This window comes from Aspergillus fijiensis (genome assembly GCF_003184825.1).
Source record: "Aspergillus fijiensis CBS 313.89 unplaced genomic scaffold BO72scaffold_70, whole genome shotgun sequence".
NCBI classification, from domain to species: domain Eukaryota; kingdom Fungi; phylum Ascomycota; class Eurotiomycetes; order Eurotiales; family Aspergillaceae; genus Aspergillus; species Aspergillus fijiensis.
Window position 1 is genome coordinate 55,201 of NW_024469046.1, and position 25,546 is coordinate 80,746.

The following is a 25,546-nucleotide window of genomic DNA, read 5'->3' on the forward strand; positions in this document are numbered from 1 at the left end:
GATGGAAAGAAGACGTTGACTGAAAATGTGTTCTTGTTCACATTTATATAGTAATCTAAGATAGTCACAAAGCACAACTATCCAGAAAGTATCGGAGAAGTTGGAGGAAACATAGGCATCACGGCGATGACGTGTTCTGGCTAAGCCACTCTCTTTGAGCTGCCAACTTGTAGAATGTCAATCGCTTCTCGATGTCTGCCTTGTCCTTTGCATCTTCGAAATAATTGTTCGATGGATCACCTATTGCTCGAAGAATCAGGGACCTGGGATCCTGAAAGTGGTAGAATCGAACGAGAACTCCGTTCGCGATGACGCCGCGGCGCCTACTCCAAGGGGTCTCGCCCAGGGCCATCATTTGTTGGAAGAGGCTATGTTCTAGTTCTTGCCAGGAGCCCGGGTTGGCCACCATGAACACAAGGAAGGGTCCCCGTTGGTGCGAGATCATGAGTTTCTGGTAGGGGGACCACACTTCCCACTCGCTAGGGGTAGGCCTGGGGCTCTCGATACTCACGTCAAAGCCCTCGTGTGAAAGGAATATCTGGCCCAGGCACTGCGCCCAGTAACCCAGCTTCTCGATTGTCTCGGCCATGATGGTCAGTGGGTATGGTATCAGTGAGTATGATATGAACGGGGACAATATCACTCAGAAAGGATAGTATCAGGGTGGTATAGCTCAGAAAGGGATAGCCCAGGATGGTTGGTGTCAGTCAAGATGATATGGGTCAGGATGATATCAAATGTTTGGAAAGGATTGGATTTGCGTGAGAATCTATAGATGCCGGAATTTTTACTAAGTATTTATGTCAGTCCGGTGGTAGACGGTGGAATCTTTTAGAATTGGTAGTACTGTGAACCGGGAGATACCGGCTATCTGGTTATACTATGAGAGTGTGGAAGGAGAAAACCGTGTGTAGGTATGAAAGACATCGAGTCACCTCCCCTCATGCCTGGGATCTCCATTATCGCTAGCTCACTTGAAAGCCAAATCACCGTGCTGCTCACTAGTCACTCAGTTTCGATGCTGATGTCCGATGACTTGCTTAAACTTTTCCAGGAGATTGACCTTAACTGATGGAAATAAGGGAGATCTCCCGAGGCAAGCCCCACCAGTGCCATATTGAATGAACACATAGCAATGCCCCACTATGAACAGCAAGGCTGATAGCAGATGCCCCTCATAGCAACGTCGGCGCAGAAGCTCGACGTGAAGCGAGCTGGTCTTCCCATGAAAGGCATTGAGGGCTTTGGGCTTGGGCTTTGGGGCTCGGTTGGACCATGGTTTCTGTGAGAGGAAATGTATGTGTGTGTATTGGATAAATCTACGGCTACGTGGCTCTTCCTCCGAGAAGTAGTAAGATCCGAGATTATATAACCCCCATCTGTTATACTTTCTATAAACAAAAAGATTGCTACTAAAATATATATAAAAAAAAAAGATATAAGACTGCTTATATTTCCGAAATAAAAAATAAATAAACTATAAAAATAGAAATATTAGATAAGATCTACTATATTAAGCTGTTTAATAAAATAAGAATAAATAAAATATTTAAGAGGCTTTATAAGGCCGTCGGCTGCTTAATTTATTATATTAATATAAATAAACTTAATATTTTTAGTACGTACTTTACACAGTATAAAATACTATTTAATAAATATATATTTAGTTCTCGCGTAGAATTCGGAATTTTTAGTCAGAATAATAGCGGATTAGTTATCTGTATAAATTATAATAGGCTTAATTATTAATATAAATATAATCTTAAAATATTAGATATCTAATTTAGTAAACAGAAATTAAAGCTAAAAAAGTTTTTAAATTATAACAGTCTAAATAATATACTTACTTTCGGTAGAAAATAATATAATAACAGTCTATTTTTTTAAATTTTAAAAAACAGGTTTATTAGTAAGCTGGAAGATATAGCCTAAAATTAATATAATATTAAAAATATAAAAACTAGTCTAGTTAGTATTATAATAACTAATAAAACTAAAATCTTTATATTTATAAAAAAAATAGCAGTTTAGCAAGCCTGTAAGATAATATTAGACAAGATTTATAACTTAAAAATAAGACTTATTAGAATTTGCCGCGAAGAATAATAACTTACTAATTATATACGTAATATTAAGGCGTATATTAAATATAATTTATATTAAAATATTATTATATTTTTAATACAACTTAATATTGTTCGGCTGGGCGGTTTCTGCATACTTAAATAAAAAGTTTTTATAATTAAATAATATAAAAAAGACTTTATATATTAATATACTAAAATACTTTAGATACTTTTTAATATATAACTTCTGCAAGAGATATATACCGTTATTAGTTTATATAATATTAATACTAAGAAAGTAAGTACAGAGACTATTATTAATAAATTTAATAAAACTATTCAGCAGGTTTTTAAAAGTATTAATTACAAAGATATCTAGTACTAAAAATAAAATATTATTAATATAAACAAGTATATAAAGATCTTTTCCGACAAATATAAAGTAGTCTGTATAAAAATACTTAAAACTATTTACAGTAAAAAAATTATAAAATATATTATACTATTTATACAGTGTCTGCTTCAATCTATATAATAATTTAACAAGTATACTATATATATTATTCTTTTAGAAATTCTCTAAGAGTTTAATATATATTAATTTACGTAGTTTAATATTAAAAAAAACTATTATAATATTAAAATTATATAATATCTAATTAAGTATAGCAGTAAGAGTAATAAAAATCTTAAAACTAATATTTTTTACTATAATAGTATAGATTTCTTTTATCTAATAATCTTTACCGGTGTTATACAATACCTACCGCTACAGCAGCCCATACCTACCACTATGGCAGTCTGCTCCGGGGTCAATACGGATTCGCCGGGCTTTCAATCCGGATGCCTATATTATTATGTTGCTTACCCCTCTTTCTGTATTATATATTGTCCTAGAATTCTTTAGAGAAAGAGATTTCTTAAGAATTAGTCTTAAAATTAATAGGAGACTGCTTTTGCCTTTGGCTACTTTAATATAACGTCGCTATTGCTTCCCTTGCCTAACCAGCGTGTCTACTGCGTCAAGTAGTTCCTAACAACCGGCATGTTGGCGGAAGTTTTTAATAATAAGATATACTTTATATATACTATTATATTTAATTTTTTATACTTATTTAAAAGATAGAAATCGGAATTTACAAAAATATAAGACAACTTAAAAAATATCTTATTTAATTTATTATTATATTTTATAATAGATAGTATTATACTACTTAGAAGCTTTAGTACAGGCTATAATATTAGTATAAATAGTAGATATATAGCTAATATTTTATAATATTAATTTTTTTATAGTAAAAGATTTTTTATAATCTAATAATAGATCTACAGTCGGCTGCATAACTATAAGATTAAGAAATAAGATATAAATAAAACAGTTATTAATTAAAAGATTAAATAAGATATTAATATAAAGATTCGGATTATTATTAATATTAATAATATAGAACTGTAGTAACTTAAATAAAATATAAAATAGTTTATAAATATAAGTTAAGTAATATAACAGCTACAGTATAGTTTTTATAGCTGGAAATACTAAAAATAAAAAACTAATAATTAGAAGATCTACAACTATCAGCTTATTATTAAAAATATTATTCTTAATAGTAAAAAATATTATATTAAAAATATTAAATACAGATACTTTATCTGCAGTTAGAGTAGATATCAGAACTGTATTATATATAGTATTATTTAAAATATTTAAAAAAAATAATATACCGGTTTGTTTATATTCGATAAGTTAGTTAGATTTTATATTATTATTTTTTTTCTAAAGCTGGAATACTGGAAAGTTCTATTTAAAATAGCTTTTAATATTAAAAAAATATAATAAATAAAAATCAGTAATATATATTTTTCCGGATAGTTTTTTTTAAATTAAAAATACTACCGGATATAAAATTAAAATTATATAAAAAAACTATTATAAATATCTAAAAAATCGGTTTTTTATTAAAAATAATATCGTGCGTATATATAACTTAATATATTTTAATATTATATATCTTATAGACTAATTTGGAGTAGCCTATAAAATAGTTTTTTTATATATAATTTTTTAATTTATTATAAGTTTTTTTAAAAATAAGATACTAATAGCAGCAGCTAAAAGTCCTTTAGTAAGTAATATCTGATTATATATTATATAAGACTTTATATAGTATTTTACTAATAGAATTATATATAAGCCAGTTCTAGATATAGTTTATAATAAGAATAATATAATTCTAGAAATAATAAGATAATTAATTATTAGTTATAACAAAAATACAGGGCTCGATAAGATATCTATTTTTAATTTTAGTAATTAGATTAAAATTAGAATAATACTATAAAGCTAGATTTTAGATAATATTCTATTTTTAATAATAAATTATAAGTAGTTAATATTCTAATATATTATTACTATAAATATACTTAATATTAATATTTAATTAATATTTAAAATAGTTTTATATAATAATAAACTTATTATAAATTTTACTGCAGTTTTTAAAAAGAAAAATCTAATAATAATAAAAAATATAATTTATAAAAATAATAAAATAGTAAATATTAGTCTAACTATATATAAACAGCAGACTATAGATATTAATATATATAAGATTTTTAACTTAAAGCCTAAAATTATATAACTTAATATATAATATTAGAAGTATTTAATTTTTTTCGCGAAGACAGGATTCGCAAGATATTGATAGAATATTCTTTTTAATATTCAGACTAATAATATATTTTAAGAAACTATAGATTTTATACTTGGAGGCGTGGGCTGTACAGTAATATATTAAATAAATTAAAATTAGTAGAATAACTAATTTTTTAACTATATATATAATAAGATTAATAAAAAATAAGCAGATTAAAATACCGCAGCTATATAAATTATATATAATCTTATAGTTTATTATACTAATAATATTTATAAAATATTATTTCTTATTTATAATAATATAGCTAATTTATTTATTATTCTAAATAAAAAGTATAATTTTTTTTAATATTATAAATAATTAAATATTTAAGTAAGCCAGCTGTTTATATAAAATAAGATTATTTAAAAAAGCCGGAGTAAATTAGCAACAGTTAATATTAAATATACTAATTAGATTACTGTTCTTATCTATAAGTTTAATAAAAATAATACTATAACTAATAGTATAAAAAACTTTATTAATAGTAGTTTTAATCCAGTAAATATAGAGTATAAAGATTTAAAAATAATATTTAAAATAATTTATACTCTTTATAGTTTTGGAATTAAGTATTTATTTATTTATATAATTTAAATAAGTATTCTTTTAGACTACAGCTGCTATATTAAAACAAACTAATATAATATAAATACTAAGTAAATTATAATTAATATTAATAATATTAGTAGTAGAAAGTTTAAATAAAGATATTATTTTCACTAATATAAATATTATATTAATATATATACTTATATTTTTTTTCTATCTAGATTTAATAAATACTTGTTTAAGAAATAATTTTTATTATATTAATAAAAAGTATAAAATATTAAGTTTTTATTTACAGTATTGAGTTGTTTATATTTAAATTAAATATTAAAATTTAATTATATTCTATTTTAATTATAGCTATTACTATATTTATAATTATAATCTTTATTTTTACTGCAGCCGCTGCGATTACCGCTGCAGTTAATAATATTAAAAATTAAAAACTTATTACTAATAGTATATATAAATAGTTATATAAATTAATTTTTCCAAGTATATTTAAATTATATAAATTAGATATAAACTGTAAAAAAAAATTCAGCTATTAATATTATATACTAGCTTATAATAAACAGCTGCAAGATAAAAATATTTTATATAATAATAAAAAACTATAAAAGTTTAGTTTAATTATTAATAATTTTAATATTATATAACTTATTAAGAGCATCCGCAAACTTTATAAAAAATATATTTTAATTAATAATATTATTATAGTATATTAACGCCTATTTATTATATAGATAAACAGTAGTAGTAAAGTTAGAAGTCTTATATATTTTTTAAAAAAAAAATATATATTAACTGCTGTTTTATAGTTTTAAAAATATACTATAAAACTGGCCTCGCATATTACTTTAAGTATAATTAAAACCAAGTAGTTTAACTAATTTTATTTTTTAATATTAGTATTATATATAGTATAGAATATATAATTATATTATTTAATTTTTTTAATACTGCGTTATATATTTTTATAAGTTAGTAGTATAATATTTTTATTAATAATTCGGCAAGCAAGCTTTTATATATATATATTTTCAGTCTTATTATATAATATAGGCTTATCAAAAGCAGTAAATTCGCCTTAAAATAATTTCTAGATATTTAGATTTTTAGACCTAAAATAGTTATATAAATTATATTATTATACCAGCCAGTTAGACTAATCTTTTAATTTTAGTACAGCTTTAAAGATATTAATATCAAACAGATCTTTTAATAATACTATAATATAATATATGGCCACACCGCTCGCATAATAAAAGTATATAGTTGGTTGGTTGGTTCGGTAAATTAATAAATACCGGGTCTGATTATTAAGCCGGCTAGAACGCCTTAAAAACTTCTTTATTTTACTAAATATAAAAGTCGCTAAACAAAGATGTAAAAAGCTGTTGATATCGTGGATATCGGTGTATATAGAAAGGTTTTAATAAAAAGAATATAGAAAGCTATTTTTAACAAGAAATATAGCCACAAGGACTTATAATCTGTGAGAGAAAATGTATATGTGTGTATTAAATAAATCTACGGCTACGTGGCTTTTCCTCCGAGAAATGGTGAGATCCGAGGTCACGTGACCCCTATCTGTCACAGTTTCACTGTCAGGTATCATTTGTACATATCCATATGGACTCGGCTTCAGCCACATTTGGTGGGGTAATCGCGCCACATCCCCTCCCATAACAAGCCACACACTTCCTGCGGCCTGAGGCAGCACGTTGGCCTAAGGCAAACACATCCCGACGGGATTTGCAGAAGCCTTGAATCATACACGAAAGCAACAGTAAGCTGTCAGCCTACGCATCACATACCGTCAGGAGACGCTTGTCAAGTAACCTTTGCATCTTGGTCACACTATATCCAGCCACCCAATCTTAATACACATACCGAAACCGGCTATTCTGCTTATCTGTCAGCCCTGCCCACTTGGCCTCCTCCACCATCGCGTCCTCGACCTTCCCGTACTTCCGATCCCGCCTCCGATTCTCCCACACATAATACGCAAAAAGCACCGCCGACATGACCGCAGCGGCCGCCTGGGTGGCCAGAACCGCAATCTTGGCCGGCCGATACTCGGGGGCATCGTGCGCCTGAAACGTCTGGGGCCCAATGATGTTTCCCACCGAGAATGACCCCGCGACAAGCGCGCTCCCGAAGGCGCGCTTGGTGTGGCCCGCGCAGTTGGCCATCGTCCATTGATACAGGATGGGCAGGGTCGCCACGATTGCGTTGACCAGGTAGATCCCGATCAGCACGCCAGCTTTGTCGCTCTTGGGCAAGAAGGAGAGCAGAGCGCCCCCGATGATCCCGGGAATGGTGCAGAGAATATTCCACGCCCAGCGATGGGAGGTCTTGCGGATGCCGATTCCGACCAGCAGGGTGAAGAAGATGCTGACAACGCCGGAGGGCATGTTCAGCAGGGCCGAAATCGGGCCCGGGTAGCCGAAGCTGGCAATGAGAGTCGCCGAGTACGAGGTGACCACACCGCTGGATACAGAGATCTATCAAGAATGAGCTTCTGAAGAAAGAGTGGAGACGCGGTCATCTGATGTCCTTACCAGGATGGTGATCAAGGTCAGCAACCAAAGTTGCACATCCAGCAAAGCCTCCCAGATCTGCTTGAAGTTGAACTTGCGACTCCAAACCCCCGTCTGATTGACACTGACATGCTGCAGGAGGGCAATCTTCTCGTCGTCGGACAGCCACGTCGCCTCCATGGGGGTATCCGGGATCAGCAGAAAAGTGAGAACGCCGACAACGACGGTGACTAGGCCGATGACGAGGAACATGATGCGCCATCCAGCCATCGCCGCATGCTCCACATGCTGGAAGCCAAATGAAACCAGTCCACCAATGATCTGTGCGACTCCCAATCCGTTGTACCAGAAGGTAAAGCGTGGGGCCTGTTCACTCTTGGTATAGTATTGACTGCTGATCAGCATCAGCGATGGACCGATCGTCGCCTCGAATATGCCCAGGAAGACACGCGCAGTCAAGAGGGTTGGATAGTTGGTGGCTCCAGCCGATGCGGCGGCAGCAACACCCCACAAGGTAACATTGGCTCCCAGCCATTTCGCAGCGGGCGCTTTCTGAAGGCAGTAGGCTGGGGAAGGGCAAGTGAGTAAGCGCACGATCAGACACCATACATGGCTGCAGGGACTCGACTTACTGTTGGGCACCTCAGCGATCAGGTAGGCCAGGAAGAACCAGGTGGCTGTGTTGGTGTATTCGTTCCCTGCCAAGCCGAGGTCCCTCTTCATCCCCATCACCGCGGCATAATTCAGCATCACCTTGTCGAGGAACTGCAAGACATAGCAGCAAAACATGAACGGAATAAGGCGGAAGTCGATCTTGCGACGGAGGGCTCGAAGATCCATCTGAGGGGTGCCAGCCCCGGCCATGTGGCCCTGGAGGTATTCCACCGCATCATCAGTGCGATCGGCGGTAGGCAAGGCCTGAGAAGTGGGCTGTTTCTCCTCCATCTTGACTTGGTTTCAGGCAACGAGGAGGGAAAAGCAAATTGGGTTTTGACACCAGGGGGAAGAGGGGTTCTAAATGGAAAATTCTTACGTGCGGGATATTGTGTTACGCACCGGAATGGCATTGGTGCAACCAGCTCATTTAGTCGAGGCCGGCAGGTTGCATGAGGCATAATATATTGCCAAATTAATTACTTGGTCTAGTGCATGCAGGAAGACGGCCGGTCGTCCTTCGCCAGCGCACTAGTTTCACACCCTGGGTTGAGCACATCAAGGTTAATTGCTGCAGGAGAGCTGCATCATTGCTTGCCGTGGTGTGAACATTGAGAACGTAGTTAAGACTCGTGGTCCCCTCCACTGTGCGATTGCTTTCCTGCAGCCAGTTTGACCATGACTTGGGTGCACCATGCCTCGCCCGAGGTGGAGGCAGCATCGCAATATCGCCTGTTACTGGGGGTATGTTTAGGCCTGACCCTGTCGATGTTCATCATCGTCTGCCTACGCTTGGCTATTCGGTTCCACGCTCGTCGGCTGGAAGCCTCCGACTATGTGATGGTGATGACTATGGTACACTCATCAAATGAAGGCTATGTGTTGTTGTCCGCCGCTCACCCGTGGTGTACTAGGTCTTCAGCATTATCTACAGCGCACTATGTATGGCTCGTGAGTGACCTTCTTTTTTATTCCCGTCTGTCGGTCGGAAAGCGAGCTGAACATAGTAGAAAGCAGGTACGGTCTGGGGCTACCTCTGAAGCTGCGACCAAAGGAGGATCTGCCCGAGTACACCAAGGTATTTTTGCTTTTAGTCTCAACAGTAGGCGACCAGCTGACGAAAGAGTTCATAGCTCAATTATGCCGGTCGGCCTTTCTACCAAGTCGGTATCGCCGGTTTCAAGGCTTCGTTATGTTTGAATTACCTGCGATTGATTTCTGGGACGTCGAAGACACTGTATAGAATGCTCATCTGGGTTACAATCACCCTCTCCACCGCTGGTCACCTTGTGGGGGCATTAGTGCTGATTTTCAACTGCCATCCAGTATGTCCAAGACGAGAAAGTTGAGAGCGACTGACCAGACTGACCGACGACGCTGGACAGGTTAAACGGGCATGGAACCCTACAATAGCTGGATCGTGTCTTCCCTCGGGCCCGACCTTCTATGGACTGGCCGCGTTCACCATCATCTGCGACGTGACCATCCTCATTCTACCCATCCCCCTGCTCATGCAGCTCAATATTAAACCCGCCCAGAAAGCGGGCGTGGTGTGTTTGTTCCTCTTGGGACTTTTCACCACCATCTGCTCCATCCTGCGACTGGCTCAGATCCACCGGGTAGCATATGGAGACGGGAATTCGACCATGTTAGTCCTGTGGGGCACCATCGAGTTCAACGTCGGGGTGAGTGCCTGTGGTCCTTTCGGTGGATGGATCCAACCCTCCTGACCAACTGACCCCTTCCAGAACATCGTGACATGCATTCCCTTCCTTGCACCTCTGCTCAAGAGCGCCGTGCGTGATTTCCGATCGCACAGTGACCAGAAACACTATGACGGGCAGAGTTATGCCTTGCAGTCTTGGTCGAAACACCCACGCTCCCAGCTCCAGTCCACCACCTCGGCGGCTCCACGCCCACGACGGACTCCCAGCGAAGAGCTGATCTTGGAAAGTGGGGGGCTCGAGGAAGGGGGGATTCATATGACAGTGGAGTTGCGCGTCTCGCTGGAGGAAAAGTCCGCGAAAGATCACTAACAGCGTGGCCACCCTAAATCTTTTTGGTGTTATTTACTTAATTAACCACTCACCGGTCGGCGAAACCCAGATTTCCTAGTGTCAATAAGCTATGAACCCTGCCAATATTTAGCACCTTGGCTGCAAATAAGAATAGGGCGAAAGTGGTCGTGGATTGGAACTAAAGCAAGGTTGACTGGGTCGAGGTTTCTCCCGGTCCAATCGGTGGTGATGGCACTGGCTGGTTTAAGCCGTGCTCAGGATCGGTCACACTTCCCCGAGAAGGGACCGAATTAGGGAGATGATATTACACTAGTACTATATTATTTCCACGCCTGTGCTGTTGTTGCCTGTGATAGTGGGGGGATGAATGGATTGAAGCATCCACTGGCGGACGACGGACTGAGGGCTAATGCCGGGGTTGACCCCATCCCGTGCTCGGCCGCGGCCTTGTGTGCCACTGTAACTACAGTAAACTCCGTACTCAACTTTTGTTAGGCTCATAGACTAGAGACAGTTTGTGGGTCTTTTTCCGACCGGTGAGGGGCCGATGACTTCTTAGTACTCTTTAGTGGCCCGTGGTGGTGCCAGACTGTATATTGGTAACTGTCTCATTATCCTCTGCCTCCTTACCATCCCTGCTAGTCCAGGATTCTTAGCCTTCAGCTGTCTGTAAAGCAGCAGGGAAGAGATGAATTAAAGACACGATCGACGGTGTCTCCCTTATATTAGTCAGAGACACGGGAAAGCTGTGGCTGTCAGTCCACCGCGGCTAGCCGTCTATCAGTCAATGATACGTCGGGTGAAAAGCAAGGGATGAGCAAAACCTGTCCTGTGCAGACAGACATACAGCCCGTGCATCTGCCTCACCCTTCCTTTCCTCTGCTTCCCTCCATGGCTGATCTCCCCGTGCTCATCGCTGGTGCAGGCATCAGCGGCCTCCTGCTGGCTCAGTATCTTCAACGACATCAAATCCCATATCTGCTTTTCGAACAAGATGGCTCGATCGATGCGCGGAGTGGTGGCTGGGGGCTGACCCTCCACTGGGGTCTCCCGGCGCTGCGCGAACTCCTCCCTGACCACCTCGTGGCCCGTCTGCCGGAGACGTATGTGAACAAAGCTGCTGCCATACGAGGGGACACGGGGCGCTTCCAGTTCTTTGATCTTCGCACGGGATCGGCCTTGTACAGCGTCCCCGCCGCCGAACGGATCCGCGTCAGCCGCGTGCGACTGAGGCAGCTGCTGGCCACCGATCTCGGTCTCCAGTGGAACAAATCTCTCACGAGCATCGATTCCACGACCGAAAGCGTCACCGCACACTTCCAAGATGGGACCTCGTACACGGGTTGCCTGCTGGTCGGGTGCGATGGATCGCGCTCCCGCACACGTGAGATCGTGTACCCTGAGGGCCACGAGATGAACCCCCTGCCCGTGCAGCTGCTGGGTGGAGCTGCCCTCTATTCGGCGGAGCAGATGGGCGGAGCGGAGACCATCGACCCCTTTATCTTCCAGGGCTCGCATCCAGATACAAACATCTTCTTCTTTTTCAGCTGTAGGTGAATCGTTGTCCCCACCGTCAAGGAGCCTTTTGCTGACCAAGGGACTGCTCGAATGCCCGCAGTGCTCGATACACCCAATAATTTCGACGAGAGCGACAAAGACAAATACCTCTGCCAGATCATCGTATCTTGGTCCGATGAGAAGGGAATCCCCGTTCCCAGTGACAATGCCGAGAGACTCGCATTGATGAAGTCCTTGACCGCGAACTGGGTCGAGCCCTTCAGAGGCCTGGTTCATCACTTGCCCGAGAGCACCGAAGTGCGATCCATCCGCATTGCCGACTGGCTGTTCCGACCAGGGCAAGGCACTGCCCATCCACGGGTGGTGCTAATGGGCGACTCGGCTCATACGATGACGATGTGTATGTTTCCGCATGATGATGACCCCTGATCGGCATTGTGACTTGCTGATCGGAAAATAAACGTAGTCCGCGGAGAGGGGGCCAACAATGCCATTGTCGATGTCCTGGATTTGACGAAACGAGTGGACTTGCGATCCCTGGGGTGAGTGTCCAGCGCTACCTGTCGATGTATGCATCGCTGAAGTTGGTACTAATTCATTGCACTGAGCAGGTCTCTCGGCATAGACGAGCTTCGCAAGTCTCTAACGGTGTACGAGAACGATGTGCTTGCCCGAGCAGGGCCAAGTGTGGTCAATTCCCGCCAAGCGTGTCTCGATGCCCATGACTTCTCCCGCATTGTGGATGGCAGCCCCTTGGTTTCGGCTCGCTTGCGCGAGGAATAGTCGGATTCCCCTGGATAGGCATTCTAAGATTACCCACATATTCTGCAAGGTTATGATACCAGCACTGGTGGGGCCGATGTTTGCACCTCAGTACAGCCGGGGTAATTTGAGCGAACATGCCTGTTCGTCAAAACATATGTGTTCGCTCTCCTGCTTTCAAGAGATCGGGCTTATTGTTGATGCTATTAATCTAGCTTCATCGTTGGAATCAGTAGCCAACCGTTCAAAACTTAGGTTCAAGTAATAGTAGTATTGATATTCGTGATAACTTGATTAAAGGGTCTTCTCCCTGGATTATCCGCACGGAAGCAATAGACTCAATTGAAGCTCCAGCCAAAGTCGATGCCCGGTGCTATATACCACAGCTGTGTCAGCTCGTCCTCGTCCTGGTCTCTAAAGAACCTCGTCTTGCCTCCGAGGTTGTACTGGTAAAGGCCATAGGCTCTGTCTTTGTCATCATCGTCTGGAGCCAGCTCTCGATAGAACTGCACCCACTTGGGCGTCTCAATACTTCCCATCAAAGGTAGCAGGTCGGGGTGTTTCTTCCGTCCTTGCTCGATAACGGTCAAGAGCAGTTCTTGAACTGCTATCCACTGGGAATCTCGGACATCTGCATCGTCGCAGAAGATGCTGTACATCTGCCAGTACGGGTGCTTTATTATTGCGTATCCGTATTGGGTCCCGGATCTCTTGCCAACCACCATCGCGACATGATCTGCATACGTGTGCCTCCAGCGTGGTGCAGGCCGGCTATCTGGGAGCATCTCAAAAACTATCGGTGCGTTCATCATGTTTGACTATGTTAAGTTTTGGGATAAGTGGGATGTGAGATCCACAATATGGATCGAGTGGTTGCTGCGGAGTGAGGGAGACACATAGACCCAACTGTTGCTTATATAGTCCGGGTAAAAATGCTCCTGCAGCTGATGCTGCGTACTCTATATTCGCATAATCCTGCTGGATAACCAAATAAAGAACGCTCGTCCTTCATCCCTGGGTCTCTGGGCTTCTGTGAATGTAATCGGTGGACGCTTCCTGGAGCTTCTAGGATTTGCTTCATTTGTCCATAGCAATCACCCTGGTCCTGTAGTGGTTTACTCTCGTTTGGCTGAGGCTCTTTAGCATCTGTCTTCTTTGTTCTATGATTTTGTAGATTTTTTTTTCGCTGTCCTACCTCTCTATGTTGAAAGCAAAAGTGCTATGAATCCAGACAACGTCTTTGTGCAAAGCTGAAATTTCCGATCTGAAAGTATCTCTCTTTGTCCGTCTTATCTCTGTCAATTTTCCTAGATCCAATTCTTCTTCTCCCGCTTGTCACATTCTTGTTCCTCGGGCATAAGCTCGGTAACTCGTCAACCTCTTGGATTCCCCCGATCGGCACCTGCTACTCGGACAAGTCAGGTTACGACTCCACTGCCAATCCCGAAATAGCCCAGCCAGGGGTGCTTCCAAGCAATAGTCGGAAATCCAATTCCCCCATGTGGAGATGATCATTGCTGGATCGAGATCGGAGTCGACTGGTAACCGAGGTACGGATCCACCGTTCGCGTGCAGTCACCCATTTTTGTGTGTTTCAGTCGGTGATCGCCGAACCCGCGATCCAAGAATGAGTCGAACTGCCAGCAATTATATCTCGTGGTGCATCTCCCCCTTGTTGACCATGACGGTCTCCTCTGTGCCATCGTCATGCATCTCCCCCGATACCTGGCGGCAGCTCTGTCTGCCCTACCTACCTGCAGCGCCCTTCCCTCGCAGCAGCCCCGGGATCCTTCCTCGACAATCACCGTCGATGCCCTCAACGCATTTGATTTCTGGGTGCAATATGCAGCTGCCGCCTACTGCGAGTCCAACTACATCGCACAGGCGGGCCACAAGTTGGCCTGTTGGGCGGGCAATTGTCCCCAGGTTGAGGCAGCCGATGCGACTATTCTGCTAGACTTCTCCAAGTATGCCTACTGTCCCTGCTATGAGCCCTGCCCCTTTAAACCACCATACTAAGTGAACTGTGTGATCTCAGCACCACTGCAACAGATACCGCCGGCTTCCTCGCCCTCGACCGCGCGCACCAGGCCCTGATCCTCTCCTTCCGAGGCTCGTATTCCGTCCGAAACTGGCTAACGGACGCGACCTTCTTCTACGCCGACCCACATCTCTGCACGGGCTGCCAGGCCGAGCTGGGGTTCTGGAGCGCCTGGACCAATGTCCGAGCGAATGTGACCGCAGCTCTCACCGACGCTCGTGCCTCATACCCCGACTACGAACTAGTGGTGGTGGGCCACAGCCTGGGCGCGGCCATCGCGACTCTCGCCGCCGCCGACCTGCGCGACCAGCAAAACGAGACGGCGACCCTCTACGCCTTCGCCTCGCCGCGCGTGGCCAACCCTGCTCTGGCCAAGCACATCACCGCTCAGGACCAGCAAAAGGGCCAGGGGAAGAACTATCGATTTACGCACACAAACGACCCCGTGCCGAATCTGCCGCTACAGCTGATGGGGTACGCCCACGTCAGCCCCGAATACCACATCACCGCACCGGATAATGCCACCGTCACGACGAGCCAGGTCGTTGTGTATGCGGATGGGGATAGCAGCCAGGGAAACACGGGGCTGCTGGGGATCCCGGATTTGCTGGCCTTCGATGCGCATCATTGGTATTTTGAGCGGGCGGATGCGTGTCTGGGGCCGGGGTTGCCATTCAAATGAGGTATCCTGGTGGACGTGATGATAGAGCTTAGTCTCATTTGGTCAGATTCTTCGCTTTGTACATTTTTGGTATATACTTACCAACCATTGGTGCGGATGCATATGTATCCTGTATAGATGGTTGCTTGGTGATGCTCAATCTCTCACCACCAGTGCACCCGTGTCTAAACACTTGTGAAGCTTCCTTATAAAAAACAGGGTCATGAGAGCAACCATAGCTGACTGAAGTATTTTGGGGATTGGTGGTTTATGCCCGGGGTTACTAGCTAATCGGATTGGGAATGATCACAGTGGCGGAAGGCGCCCAGAATCTGGAATCCTGTTCACCTGGATGAGCCTGCCACATATATTTATATGTCATTATGTGAACTAAACATACACCGTTTGTAGGTCGGTATGTAACGAGTTCGTTTCATTCCCGGTAGTATCATCCGTCGCATGCGTCACTTTATGAGCATTGGTTCTAATCCACACGTGGTTAGCTAGAAGCTTAAATTTGCCGAGCAAGGGAATTGAACTAGAATGACGAATGCAGCTTCGTGCTGCAGCGTCACAAATCATTCTGCACCATCTATCAGCTCTTGCATCTACAAACTACAGCTACCCGGTTCGGAAAACATGTTCAAGTTATGATTTGTTCGTTCACTAAATTACATGTACCGATCCCTGATCGTATATTCGAGAGTCATGTCATGTTCCAAGTCGGGTCGTATCATCAAATCGTGATGGATGAGTCTAAAAAGCATTTACTCATCACCGAGAGTCTGGCCGCCCTTGCGGCCGGCCTCATGAGGGTCGACCTTGCCGTGTGCGAACTCGCCCTTGGCGCTGCCACCGCTGTGGCTGCCGGTGGCCTGGCCGCCGATGGAGCCACCCTCCTGGCCGGCCTTGTGGGGGTCAACCTTGCCGTAGGCGAACTGGGACTGCTGGGTGCGCTTGTCGGGCTGGCCGTCCTCGCGGAGACCACCGTGCTCTGTTGTTGGGGTTAGTTGTGTTTGAGCGATAGGGAATTGGAAGAACTGTACCAGAGGGCTTGTACTTGTCGGCCATTTTGATAGATTGGGCGGAGAATCGAACAGTTGAGATGCGAGAGTGGAAGATTGGTTTATTGATAATGTGCTTATTGGTCATGGAGGTAGTTGCGGTTGAGGGGGAAAGTGATTGAAGCTGGAATTGAGGGCCTTTCTATAGAAGATTGAGGATGAGATGTTGGTGGAGGGAGAATGTCAGGGTGAGGTCATGGAGGCAGCAAATGCGGTTATGAAACTACGTGGCGATGACATCGCCGTTACGACGATGGCTTCGCCACTCTCTGCAGTCTGGAGTAGTGTGTATACTGTATACTGTGTATACTGTGTGTACTGTGTGTACTGTGTGTACTGTGTGTACTGTGTGTACTGTACTGTGTGTATGGAGTGTTGATGTCGCGTCATCCTCAGGAGAGTTGCACAATTCTTTGCAATCTCGCCATCTTCTCGAATTCGATGATGCGGGCGGGCATCATGGCTGTTGGTAGGATGATTAATTAGGGTTCCAGCATCATGGATTACCCCAGGTCTTACCGCGATCGATCGATCACCCGCCGACATCTCACTGGCCGAAGTCGGCCACCGTCGCCAGGCTAAACAAGCTTATTGAGACCATCTCTCTCACACAACCCTGGGTGCCCCTGAGACACGTCGCGGGACACATCGATCTGCCTTGGATGCCCCCGGCCATTGCGGTAGACTTTTCCGCCGATCGTTCGGCTTTTGCTCGAAATGTTGAGCCGGCTGCCGGGGGTCGAGTCGAGGCTCTCATCGTTGCGTAATTTCAGCTAATCTTGAAACTTACTCAGGATCGCATCAGGTCCAGGCCAGGCATCTGCAGCCGCCAATCAAAGCCATTGCTGCGCAGCGCGTTTGAAGAATCCTGAGTAGATGTGACCTGTGTCTCTGGTGATGGCATAAACTCCATAATCAATTGGTGGCGAACTCAATTGGTGATTGGAGAGCAAATGCCAAGTTCTGCTTAGGATGCCTTGGAGAGGTGGTCAACTGCAGCAACGGGCATGCTCGGTCGGGAGCTGCCAGGGCAGCACGTAGGAAACCCGTCTGGAGACTTTCCATTTTTTTCCCACTTTTTTGAACGAAGATGGTCACTACAGCCTGGGATCCAACTACAAAGCTTTTCTACATGCTAATACAAGACTTCTGAATGAGATATAGCGAGGATTGCTGATTTGCGACCGGTGTAAATGTATGCATTCACCCGTTGGTCGTCCTAACCCACCACTCTGCGATCGAGCCGCGGCAAAGTTCACCAACTCTCGGGCCAGAACAGCATAATGCCCGGTTATGTCCTCGACATCCTCGACAGGCTCTCTGGAATTAGAAATGTATAATGTGCGAGCTATGATACGGCGATACAATGGGCGAATTCCTGTGGGTGAGCCACTTCCGCCAACAGGGTTCTTCACATTCGTAGATGCTCACGCAGTTGCTCTCGGGCAACCCAACCCTACCTTGCACGGACAGCAACTGTAACCTGGCGAGCAGTAGAGATCTACAACTCGAATCATTGGTATCTCAAAGGCTTTCACTATGACAATTTAATCAAGTGTCCCAATTGATATACTCTGCTCTGCTGTCAGCCATTCGATCATGAATAGCCTATACCTGCTCCTGACCCGTGGCAATACGGTCGGGAGTTCCAGCTACCAACCCGCAGGACACCCACAACTGAGGAAGCAGAAAGAAAGTCAGGGTAATCAAGTTACACATGTTACTCGAACCGCGGACAGACTGGAACAAATCCGCCTATTCTGAAAAAGACCGTCTTGAACACAAGATGTATTTGGGTATCAATGGTAATGATGATGCGCGATGTATATATATACATGTATATATGGTGGCGGATTGCGGAACCCATGAGCGCTCGGGGGCGATGGAGAAAAAGGAGACAAGATAACCAGAAAGACAACAACAAAAAGCAAGAAGCGAACCCTGACTCGCAGTTCGTCAGGGCTGGAAGCGCAATTAGTCAGCCCATAAGCTGAAAACGTCTATACAGGATCATTAGATGTACATTGGAGGGATCGATGTGACGTGATGTCGTCAGAGATGATAGTGATGATAAGGAAAAAAGGAGTGTGAGGGTGAAGGAGAGGGCAAGAGAGAAGACTAGGGCTTGGCCAGCTGTTCCTTGCGGAAGAAGAGCAAGAAGCCAGCACAGACGAGAAGCTGACAGAACAGAGCCACCCAGAACCAGGCGTTGGCCACGGAGCTGGCACCGAAGGTCGGATCGGGGGAGATGGGACCAGGCCCGACATTGTTCGGGCCAAAGGCGCGGGCACAGATGGTGGCGATCGAACCGATCACCTGCGAACAGATCAGGGTGAACAGCATGTGCGTGCGCGTGAGCGTCTGCAAGAGGATGATACCGAAGCCGAGACCTTGAATTGAGTCCAGCACGCCCAGCCAGAGCCAGATACTGCGCGAGACCAAGGCACCGCCTGTATATCCGCCGGTCACCCAGGGCAAGAAGTAGCCGATACCGGAGACACCCCACCAGATCTGGGCCCAGCGCGGCGCGCCCAGTCCGCAGGCGAACACCGGCAGGAACCAGCTGTGCGCCTTGAAATAGCGGCTGACGACGAACAGGAACCCGGCCCAGACGAAGCCGTAGAAGACGATACACAGGATGACGATCTGCCAGCCGTGCGCGTGCGCCGATCCCCACAGGAAGCCCCAGTTGCGGCCGTACGGCGCGCTCAGGAAGAAGTTCTGCAGGATGACCGCCACGAAGTTCCAGAGCACGATCTTACGCCGGAAGACGGACTTGTAGAAGGAGGCGACCTTGCCGGGCGTCTGGTTGTAGTAGGTGGGAAGGCCCAAGAACAACAAGATGCCCACGGCCCACAGGGCGATGGCGATCGGGTAACAGATGGCGGTCATCTTCCACGAGTTGGCGATGTTGTTCGTGCTGGTCAGCACGCCGGCGCTGGACGCCTTGGTCAGGGTCGATCCCCAGTACCAGAGGGCGATCACGTAGGCGGACTGGATGCCTTGGATGAGGCACGCGCGGAAGATCCACACCTCCACGGGGGCACCCCCTTCGTCGCCGAAGTTGAGGGCGAAGAAGAGCGAACCACTAGACGATCCAACCGCGTAGGCACCACTGCCGATGTTCTGAATCCAGCCACGGTTAAACTCGTTGGTATCCCAGTGGGCAGATCCGATCAGCAGGAAGGCAAGGCCGTAGAAGAACCACGGAGCCGAGAGACACACCACGGACTTGAAGTAGCGATACACCAACCACCAACAGATCGAGGCGATCAGGTATGTAGTGGCAATGCCGTACAGCTTCTCGGCCGTCTGACCGACTTCACCGGTCAAAAGGGTGACCTGGTACGAGTTGGCGGCGATGATCTGACCAATCGACAGGAAGATCGAGTAGATGGGCCAGTCGCCGATGCGGATTTGCATCCAGCGCCGCAGTCCCGTGGGTGGGACGTAGTCCTTGCCCAGCAGGAACTCGTCGTCGGTCTCGTTGGACTCCTCGTTGCTGCTGGCGCTCATGCGCGAGCCAGTCTCGTCGTTGTACGAGCCCATGGGGGAGGCGCCGTGCTTGTCGCGGAAGATGGAGGGCGTCGGCGACTTGAAGCGACCCAACTTAGCATCGCGGAAGCGATCGAACCATTCCTTCTCACTCTGGATCAAGTACTCCTCGATACAGAACTGCGATTCCGAGTTCTCACCCGTCAGGTCTTCGAGCTTCTTGTCGAACGAGTTGTAGTACTCGCCCGTACTGTCGGTGAAGAAGGGGTCAACCTTCTGCAGCTTGAAGTCCTTCTTGCCGCCGACCACGGAATCGAGGGAGAGCATCGAGGCGCTACTGAGACGGTTGCGGGCCTCGTGGATGTTGGGCGGAGGCAACAGAGTCTGCGAGGCTGTCGGAGGAGTGCCAGGACTGGAGGGAACGAGACTGTTGTGAGGGAACCCAGGGCTGGCGGGGACCAAAGCCCCCGATTGCCGCGCGGCCTGCAGACGGCGCGCCTCTTCCAGTTCCGCATGGTTGAGCGTGTACTCGTCATCACCAAAGTTGTCCTGGGGGTCGTGCTCGATGTCGGTCTCGTCGCCGCCTTCCTCGGCCTCGACGATGTTCTCGTTCTGAGGATCCGCACGCTGCGCACGCGGACGGTGACCGGGGCCGGAGCGGTAGCCCAGAGACAGCTTGCGTTGCAGACCGCTGGCGGGCTTCTCGGTGGTTTCCGAGGTGGCCACGTACTCGCTGAGCCGGTTGAGGTTGGCATAGCTGCTCTCGCGGGATTGCAGCGTAGGCGTCTGCATGCCCGGAGCCAGCATGGGGCTGGCCGGAGTCGGGGCGAGGGCGAAGTTCGAGGCGGAGGGGGTCACTGGCCGGTTGTTTGTCTTGCTTCGTTCCTTGTTATGCACCTGGATTGCCGTCGTTTGCAGGATCTCCAGATCTTCAACCCACTGAGCCACGGGGAAACGCTGCTTGGCCGACCGGGCGCGCATCATCGCTCTCGTCTCCTCCTTGGAATTAAGGGCCGCGTCGATAGCCAACTTGAACTGGTGGAGCAAGTGGTATGTCGACGTCGATTCAACGTTGTACCACCAACCTGGCATCTGACCCAGTCCACCAACGCGGGCTCCGATACCCAAAGCACCCTTACGTCCGAACTCGACGGCGACGAGGCCGAAAGGTTCGTCACGCGAAGGAATAAGGGCGAATTCGGCTCCGGAGAAGATATAGGGCGGCAGACTCGTGAATTCGGGACGTGAGAAGACACGGCCAGGGTAGAGCTTCATCATATGATCGAGCTTGAGGGCAGCGAACTTGCCGTATAGATCAATCACTGGACCAACGCAAATCAGCTGCACGTTGGGATGGGCCTCGAGAACACTTGGCATCACATCAGCGATCAAATCGACACCCTTTTGCATGGACCAACGGCCGACAAAGACCAGCAGATCCGCGTCCGGATTGACAGTAAGACCGGCCCACTCCTGGGCTTGACGCTTCAAGTCTCCACGGCCAGCTTCGTAGGATGGGTCAACGGCGATATCGCCGCTCATCGCCTTTGCCTGTTCCTTGTCCCAGTCACCAATATCCGAAGGATCCGGGTTGGGGAGGTTGCCAATCTTACGCAGACCCCAGAAGATGGGATAACGCGCGTACGACCGTTTACCGTATTTCTTGGAGACACCGACGGCACCGAAACCCTGTTGGTGCACACGCAGGTAACTAGCACCGGAGTGCAACAAGTTGAAGACTTCACCGAACTGGACGTAGTGGCGGACCACGTCCAGGCTCAGGTTAAATACCTTGCACACTTCCTCGCGTTCCGTGGTGGTCCGCAGAGGCCACAGACCTTGGAACTCGGCATTGTGCAGGGACAAACACGCTGGAATAGTCTCGGGCAAAAGGTAAAGCGGTGCCAACGAACCGTGATAATCGTTGATATGATAAAGGTCAATGGGGAAGCGCTTACACGCCTGGGCGATACACTGATTCCATGCAGAATAATAGATAGCACTGTTCAGATCGTCCATACGCGCGGGATACGGCTCTGACTTGGACTGTTGGCGGAAGACAGGGGCGTCAAGCAACACGTACGTAATGTTGTTCAACGTGTGATATTGCACTTGCACCTCGTAGTCGTTGCCAAGGATCGTGACGTTCATGGGCTCAGCGGGGGTATCCACAGGATAATCCACTCCACCGACACAAGGAACCACCCAGATAAGGTCCTGATGACCGAGCGTTTTACCCATCAGTTGGGCCATGACACCCAATCCACCGATCTTAATCTTGATCTGCCAGTCCTCGATATCGTACTCCATGGTGGCGATGAGAACCATGCGACGCTTGGCAGCCGCGGCCCCGCTGAGAGGCGTCGAGGTTTGCAACAAGCCTGACTTGTTGGCCAAACGGGTCAACGCGCCCATTTCCTTCTCCTCAGTTCCACGAGGACGCTTCTTGAACTTGCGACGGATGGCCAGGGGAATCATGTTGTGCTTCTCGGTCACACCGACCTGGTTGAACTTAACTTTGTAGAACGATTTCATGAACACCCAGACGCAGGCGGCGCCGCTGATCGGGGGAATGATCCAGAAGAGCACGAACATGGCAATCTGAGTGGCCTGTTTGCCGACCGGGTACAACCGGAAGCGCATGGTAGCATCGTCAATGATCACGTTCCATGAGATGTACGGGGATGGAGGGTGGTTGGTGATGTTGATCAGCGTGGCCGACAGCGAGGAAGGAGGCATGCGGTCGAGAACCGAATCGTTATCAGCATCGCCCAACACCCAGCTCTGATCCGGTTGTCCGTCAGGGTTCATGCCCCAGATATTCAACTGAGCCACCGCGGGCCACTCGGCCGTGAAGTGATACTTCCAGAATCCCGAACCCATGTCCTGACTGACCACGTTATCCAAGCCGGAATCGTACCCGTACTGGTTGTAAGGCCCGTTCCAAAAGATATGGGGGAAACGACGAGGCACCATGTGGTCCCAATCCGCATCGCCCTCCTGCACGTAATCGCTGCTACCGGTCCAGCGGCTCCAATACTCGATACGGACGTGATGGCCCTTCCACGATTGTTTCTTAGTACCGGACCAAGGGGACTCGGTAATGGTGTCGTTACCACCATAGTACGGCAGCCAGTCGGAAAAGGTAGTGCCCCAGTTGGTCGAGTACCGATATTTATCAGCACCCGCAGCGTGATGTTGGATGAAAAGACTGCCATTGTCATACTTGTGGAGCAGACTGGTCGAGTAGTTGGCCGTGGTGTGGATCATAGGGTTATCAATCTGACCGATACGGAGGAGGAAGTGGTCGATCGCGTTGGTTTGATCATCACGGGCTTTGTTGGTAACGTTGCTCACCGTCATGCGGTGGATACCGTTGTACACCCCGGTCAACGTGGCTTCCCAGACAAAGGCCGTGGGGATGTGTCCGCTCCACTCCGACTGCGTCTCGTTGATGGTGATGTTTTTGCAGGTAGCGCTGTTCTTGTCGAGCACCGGCACCTTGCCGTTCTCCGTGGACGAACTGAAGGTAATCGAGTCGGAGATTCCGTCACAGTCCATCTCCTCGTTGAAATACAGGGCAACCTTGACCTCTTCATCCTCGTTGGGGGCCACCGTCGACACAACCGGGACATCGTGTCCGGGTGTGAACTTGGTGATCATGGGCTTCGCCTTCACCCAGGACGAGCGAGGCACGTAGGCTCGGAAGGCATAGGCATCCAGCGTCATATTAGCCAAACAACCGTTATACTTAGTGGATCCATTGAACCCCTTCTTGTAAGGGCTATCGATCAGCTTCTGTTCGTCATAAGGGAAGAACAGGTTCTTGACCCAGGTGCCAGTATCATAGGGAGCCACGAGAGAGTAGTTCTCCCGGCTACAGTCGAAGGTATAGTCAATGGTACGGTTCACGTTGTGATACACCAACCAGACCGACTGGTTCGCTGCGGCGGATCCCAGGTCCTGGACCTCCGAATTGATGTCGCGCATCACCGACCAAATACCGGTCTCGGTAGCGGTTCCGTTGGAACCACGGTAAAACACCTGCTCGGTTTGGTTGGACAAAGAGCTGAGCGAGTACCCGTCGTTCAGAACCGGGAAGGCCTCGCGCAGCTGATACATGCGCTTGATGATGTTCCGGACAGGATGCGATGGATCGCGGTGGTCATAGGTCACAGTCTGATCATTGCAACCGTTGCGACCGGACTCGATGGGCCAGTTGTAATACTGCGAAGACTCCAGCGAGAAACATCCATGGTCGCGCCACGCGGTGGCAGGCGACATGGCCTGACGTCCGAAGATATAGTTGGAGGCAGTCGCATCGAGGATGTAAAAGGCCTGTTCCTCACCCCAAAGCAGGAGAGGGATACCCGGGAGAACCAGGGTGGTGACATACGTGCCCAACAACTGCCTCTGAACACCCTTTTCGACGGTCGGCCAACGGAAAACATCCTGGTTGGTGGCACCGTACATGTGCCGAGGGTCGAATACACCTGTTTGTCCAGATTAGCCTCATGCTGTCGCTGGATTGCTGCGGTTTTCGCGGTTTTCAACCACGATTCCGCAAGAGATTAGGGCTACAGCACATACCAGTGTTGGGATTGACCAGATCATTGGTCTGGGCCATCTGGTTCCAGGCGGTGACCAAATCGGGCTCCAAATCATATCCAGCCTCCAAATTACCGTCCATCCCCAGGAAACGGGTCAGGTAACGATAGATGGAGTAGTGGAAGGCGGCGCCATCAATGGCGTTCAGACCCTCCTCGCGCAGGAAATACTGAGGAGCGGACTCGTTGGTGAGCTTCATCGCGTCCTCGGCCGAAGGCCACTGGTCGGGTTGCCGACCTCGGCCCAGATAGATCGAACCAAAGGTGTTACCGCCCGTGATTTCGCCGGCAATAAAGAAGTTCTCCTTGCCCACCGCCCGAGCACACTCCCGGTATGCTGCAGACATGTCGCCCAAGGCGTCCACCGTCGATTGAGTCGCCTTATCGTACCGGAAGCCGTCGATATCCAGAGAGTAAATGATCATACACGAGTGGCGGATCAGGCGTTCGCGTACGGGGGAGTACCACTCCCGCAAACGATCCTGGACCGAGGCGAATTTGGCCAACTGACGTTCCCAATCCGGAAACACACCGAACGCCTCGACATCACCATATTGGTCAAAGTCACTATCGTAACAGCCCACCAATTGGTCCGTCACCGTCTTCTGCACGGGATATCCGTCTTCGAACCAGAACCGGGGGTAGTCGCACGTCGAGTTGTAGTCGTTGCCGATGTCGAAATCCACATACCGCCGGTCGGTCTTCCACATTGCGGGATGTTCGTGGACCGAAAACGGCGTGGTGGTGTTGAGGTACCCGTCGAATCCGATCAAGTCACCCATTCTGATCAACACAATCCCGTCAGCCTCCATCTTTTGGTCGCAAAAAAAGAAAAAAAAAAAAAAAAAAAAAAAAAAAAAAAA

The 25,546-nt window shown here is 46.5% G+C and overlaps 9 protein-coding genes across 9 annotated transcripts in view; 4 read left to right on the forward strand and 5 right to left on the reverse strand.

The window, feature by feature from the left end:
- Positions 1-118: 118 nt before the first annotated feature.
- BO72DRAFT_500722 (uncharacterized protein) lies at positions 119-589 on the reverse strand (the record flags this gene model as incomplete). The annotated part of the gene is made up of 1 exon (XM_040948920.1): positions 119-589. The coding sequence occupies one exon, from the start codon at positions 587-589 to the stop codon at positions 119-121; it is 471 nt and encodes a 156-aa protein (XP_040796697.1).
- A 6,569-nt stretch (positions 590-7,158) lies between these two features.
- BO72DRAFT_452422 (putative MFS transporter) lies at positions 7,159-8,914 on the reverse strand. Its single transcript, XM_040945720.1, has 2 exons — positions 7,885-8,914; positions 7,159-7,827 (listed from the first exon to the last, which is right to left on the reverse strand). The coding sequence occupies exons 1-2, from the start codon at positions 8,806-8,808 to the stop codon at positions 7,201-7,203; spliced, it is 1,551 nt and encodes a 516-aa protein (XP_040796698.1). The 5' UTR covers positions 8,809-8,914; the 3' UTR covers positions 7,159-7,200.
- Positions 8,915-9,195: 281 nt separating this feature from the next.
- BO72DRAFT_439074 (uncharacterized protein) lies at positions 9,196-10,553 on the forward strand (the record flags this gene model as incomplete). Its single annotated transcript, XM_040943399.1, has 6 exons — positions 9,196-9,396; positions 9,432-9,468; positions 9,528-9,595; positions 9,651-9,842; positions 9,903-10,202; positions 10,266-10,553. The coding sequence occupies 6 exons, from the start codon at positions 9,196-9,198 to the stop codon at positions 10,551-10,553; spliced, it is 1,086 nt and encodes a 361-aa protein (XP_040796699.1).
- A 649-nt stretch (positions 10,554-11,202) lies between these two features.
- BO72DRAFT_452427 (FAD-dependent oxidoreductase) lies at positions 11,203-13,125 on the forward strand. Its single transcript, XM_040945721.1, has 4 exons — positions 11,203-12,084; positions 12,154-12,453; positions 12,520-12,595; positions 12,665-13,125. Exons 1-4 carry the CDS (start codon positions 11,427-11,429, stop codon positions 12,834-12,836), a joined length of 1,206 nt encoding a protein of 401 aa, XP_040796700.1. The 5' UTR covers positions 11,203-11,426; the 3' UTR covers positions 12,837-13,125.
- A 28-nt stretch (positions 13,126-13,153) lies between these two features.
- BO72DRAFT_520398 (uncharacterized protein) lies at positions 13,154-13,764 on the reverse strand (the record flags this gene model as incomplete). Its single annotated transcript, XM_040949719.1, has 1 exon — positions 13,154-13,764. The coding sequence occupies exon 1, from the start codon at positions 13,625-13,627 to the stop codon at positions 13,154-13,156; it is 474 nt and encodes a 157-aa protein (XP_040796701.1). The 5' UTR covers positions 13,628-13,764.
- A 744-nt stretch (positions 13,765-14,508) lies between these two features.
- Positions 14,509-15,999, forward strand: BO72DRAFT_414182 (lipase family protein). The gene is made up of 2 exons (XM_040942532.1): positions 14,509-14,782; positions 14,854-15,999. The coding sequence occupies exons 1-2, from the start codon at positions 14,523-14,525 to the stop codon at positions 15,536-15,538; spliced, it is 945 nt and encodes a 314-aa protein (XP_040796702.1). The 5' UTR covers positions 14,509-14,522; the 3' UTR covers positions 15,539-15,999.
- Positions 16,000-16,284: 285 nt separating this feature from the next.
- Positions 16,285-16,588, reverse strand: BO72DRAFT_388871 (uncharacterized protein; the record flags this gene model as incomplete). The annotated part of the gene is made up of 2 exons (XM_040941740.1): positions 16,285-16,511; positions 16,564-16,588. 2 exons carry the CDS (start codon positions 16,586-16,588, stop codon positions 16,285-16,287), a joined length of 252 nt encoding a protein of 83 aa, XP_040796703.1.
- Positions 16,589-16,636: 48 nt separating this feature from the next.
- BO72DRAFT_267225 (uncharacterized protein) lies at positions 16,637-17,007 on the forward strand. Its single transcript, XM_040940174.1, has one exon. It carries the CDS (start codon positions 16,745-16,747, stop codon positions 16,958-16,960), a length of 216 nt encoding a protein of 71 aa, XP_040796704.1. The 5' UTR covers positions 16,637-16,744; the 3' UTR covers positions 16,961-17,007.
- Positions 17,008-18,699: 1,692 nt separating this feature from the next.
- ags1 (alpha-1,3-glucan synthase Ags1) overlaps positions 18,700-25,546 on the reverse strand; it is a gene marked incomplete at both ends in the record, with an annotated part of 7,537 nt that continues 690 nt past the window's right edge. Inside the window, 2 exons of the mRNA XM_040948921.1 lie at positions 18,700-24,569; positions 24,667-25,466. Coding sequence (XP_040796705.1) covers positions 18,700-24,569; positions 24,667-25,466 — 6,670 coding nt within the window. The remainder of the gene's footprint in view (positions 24,570-24,666; positions 25,467-25,546) is intronic.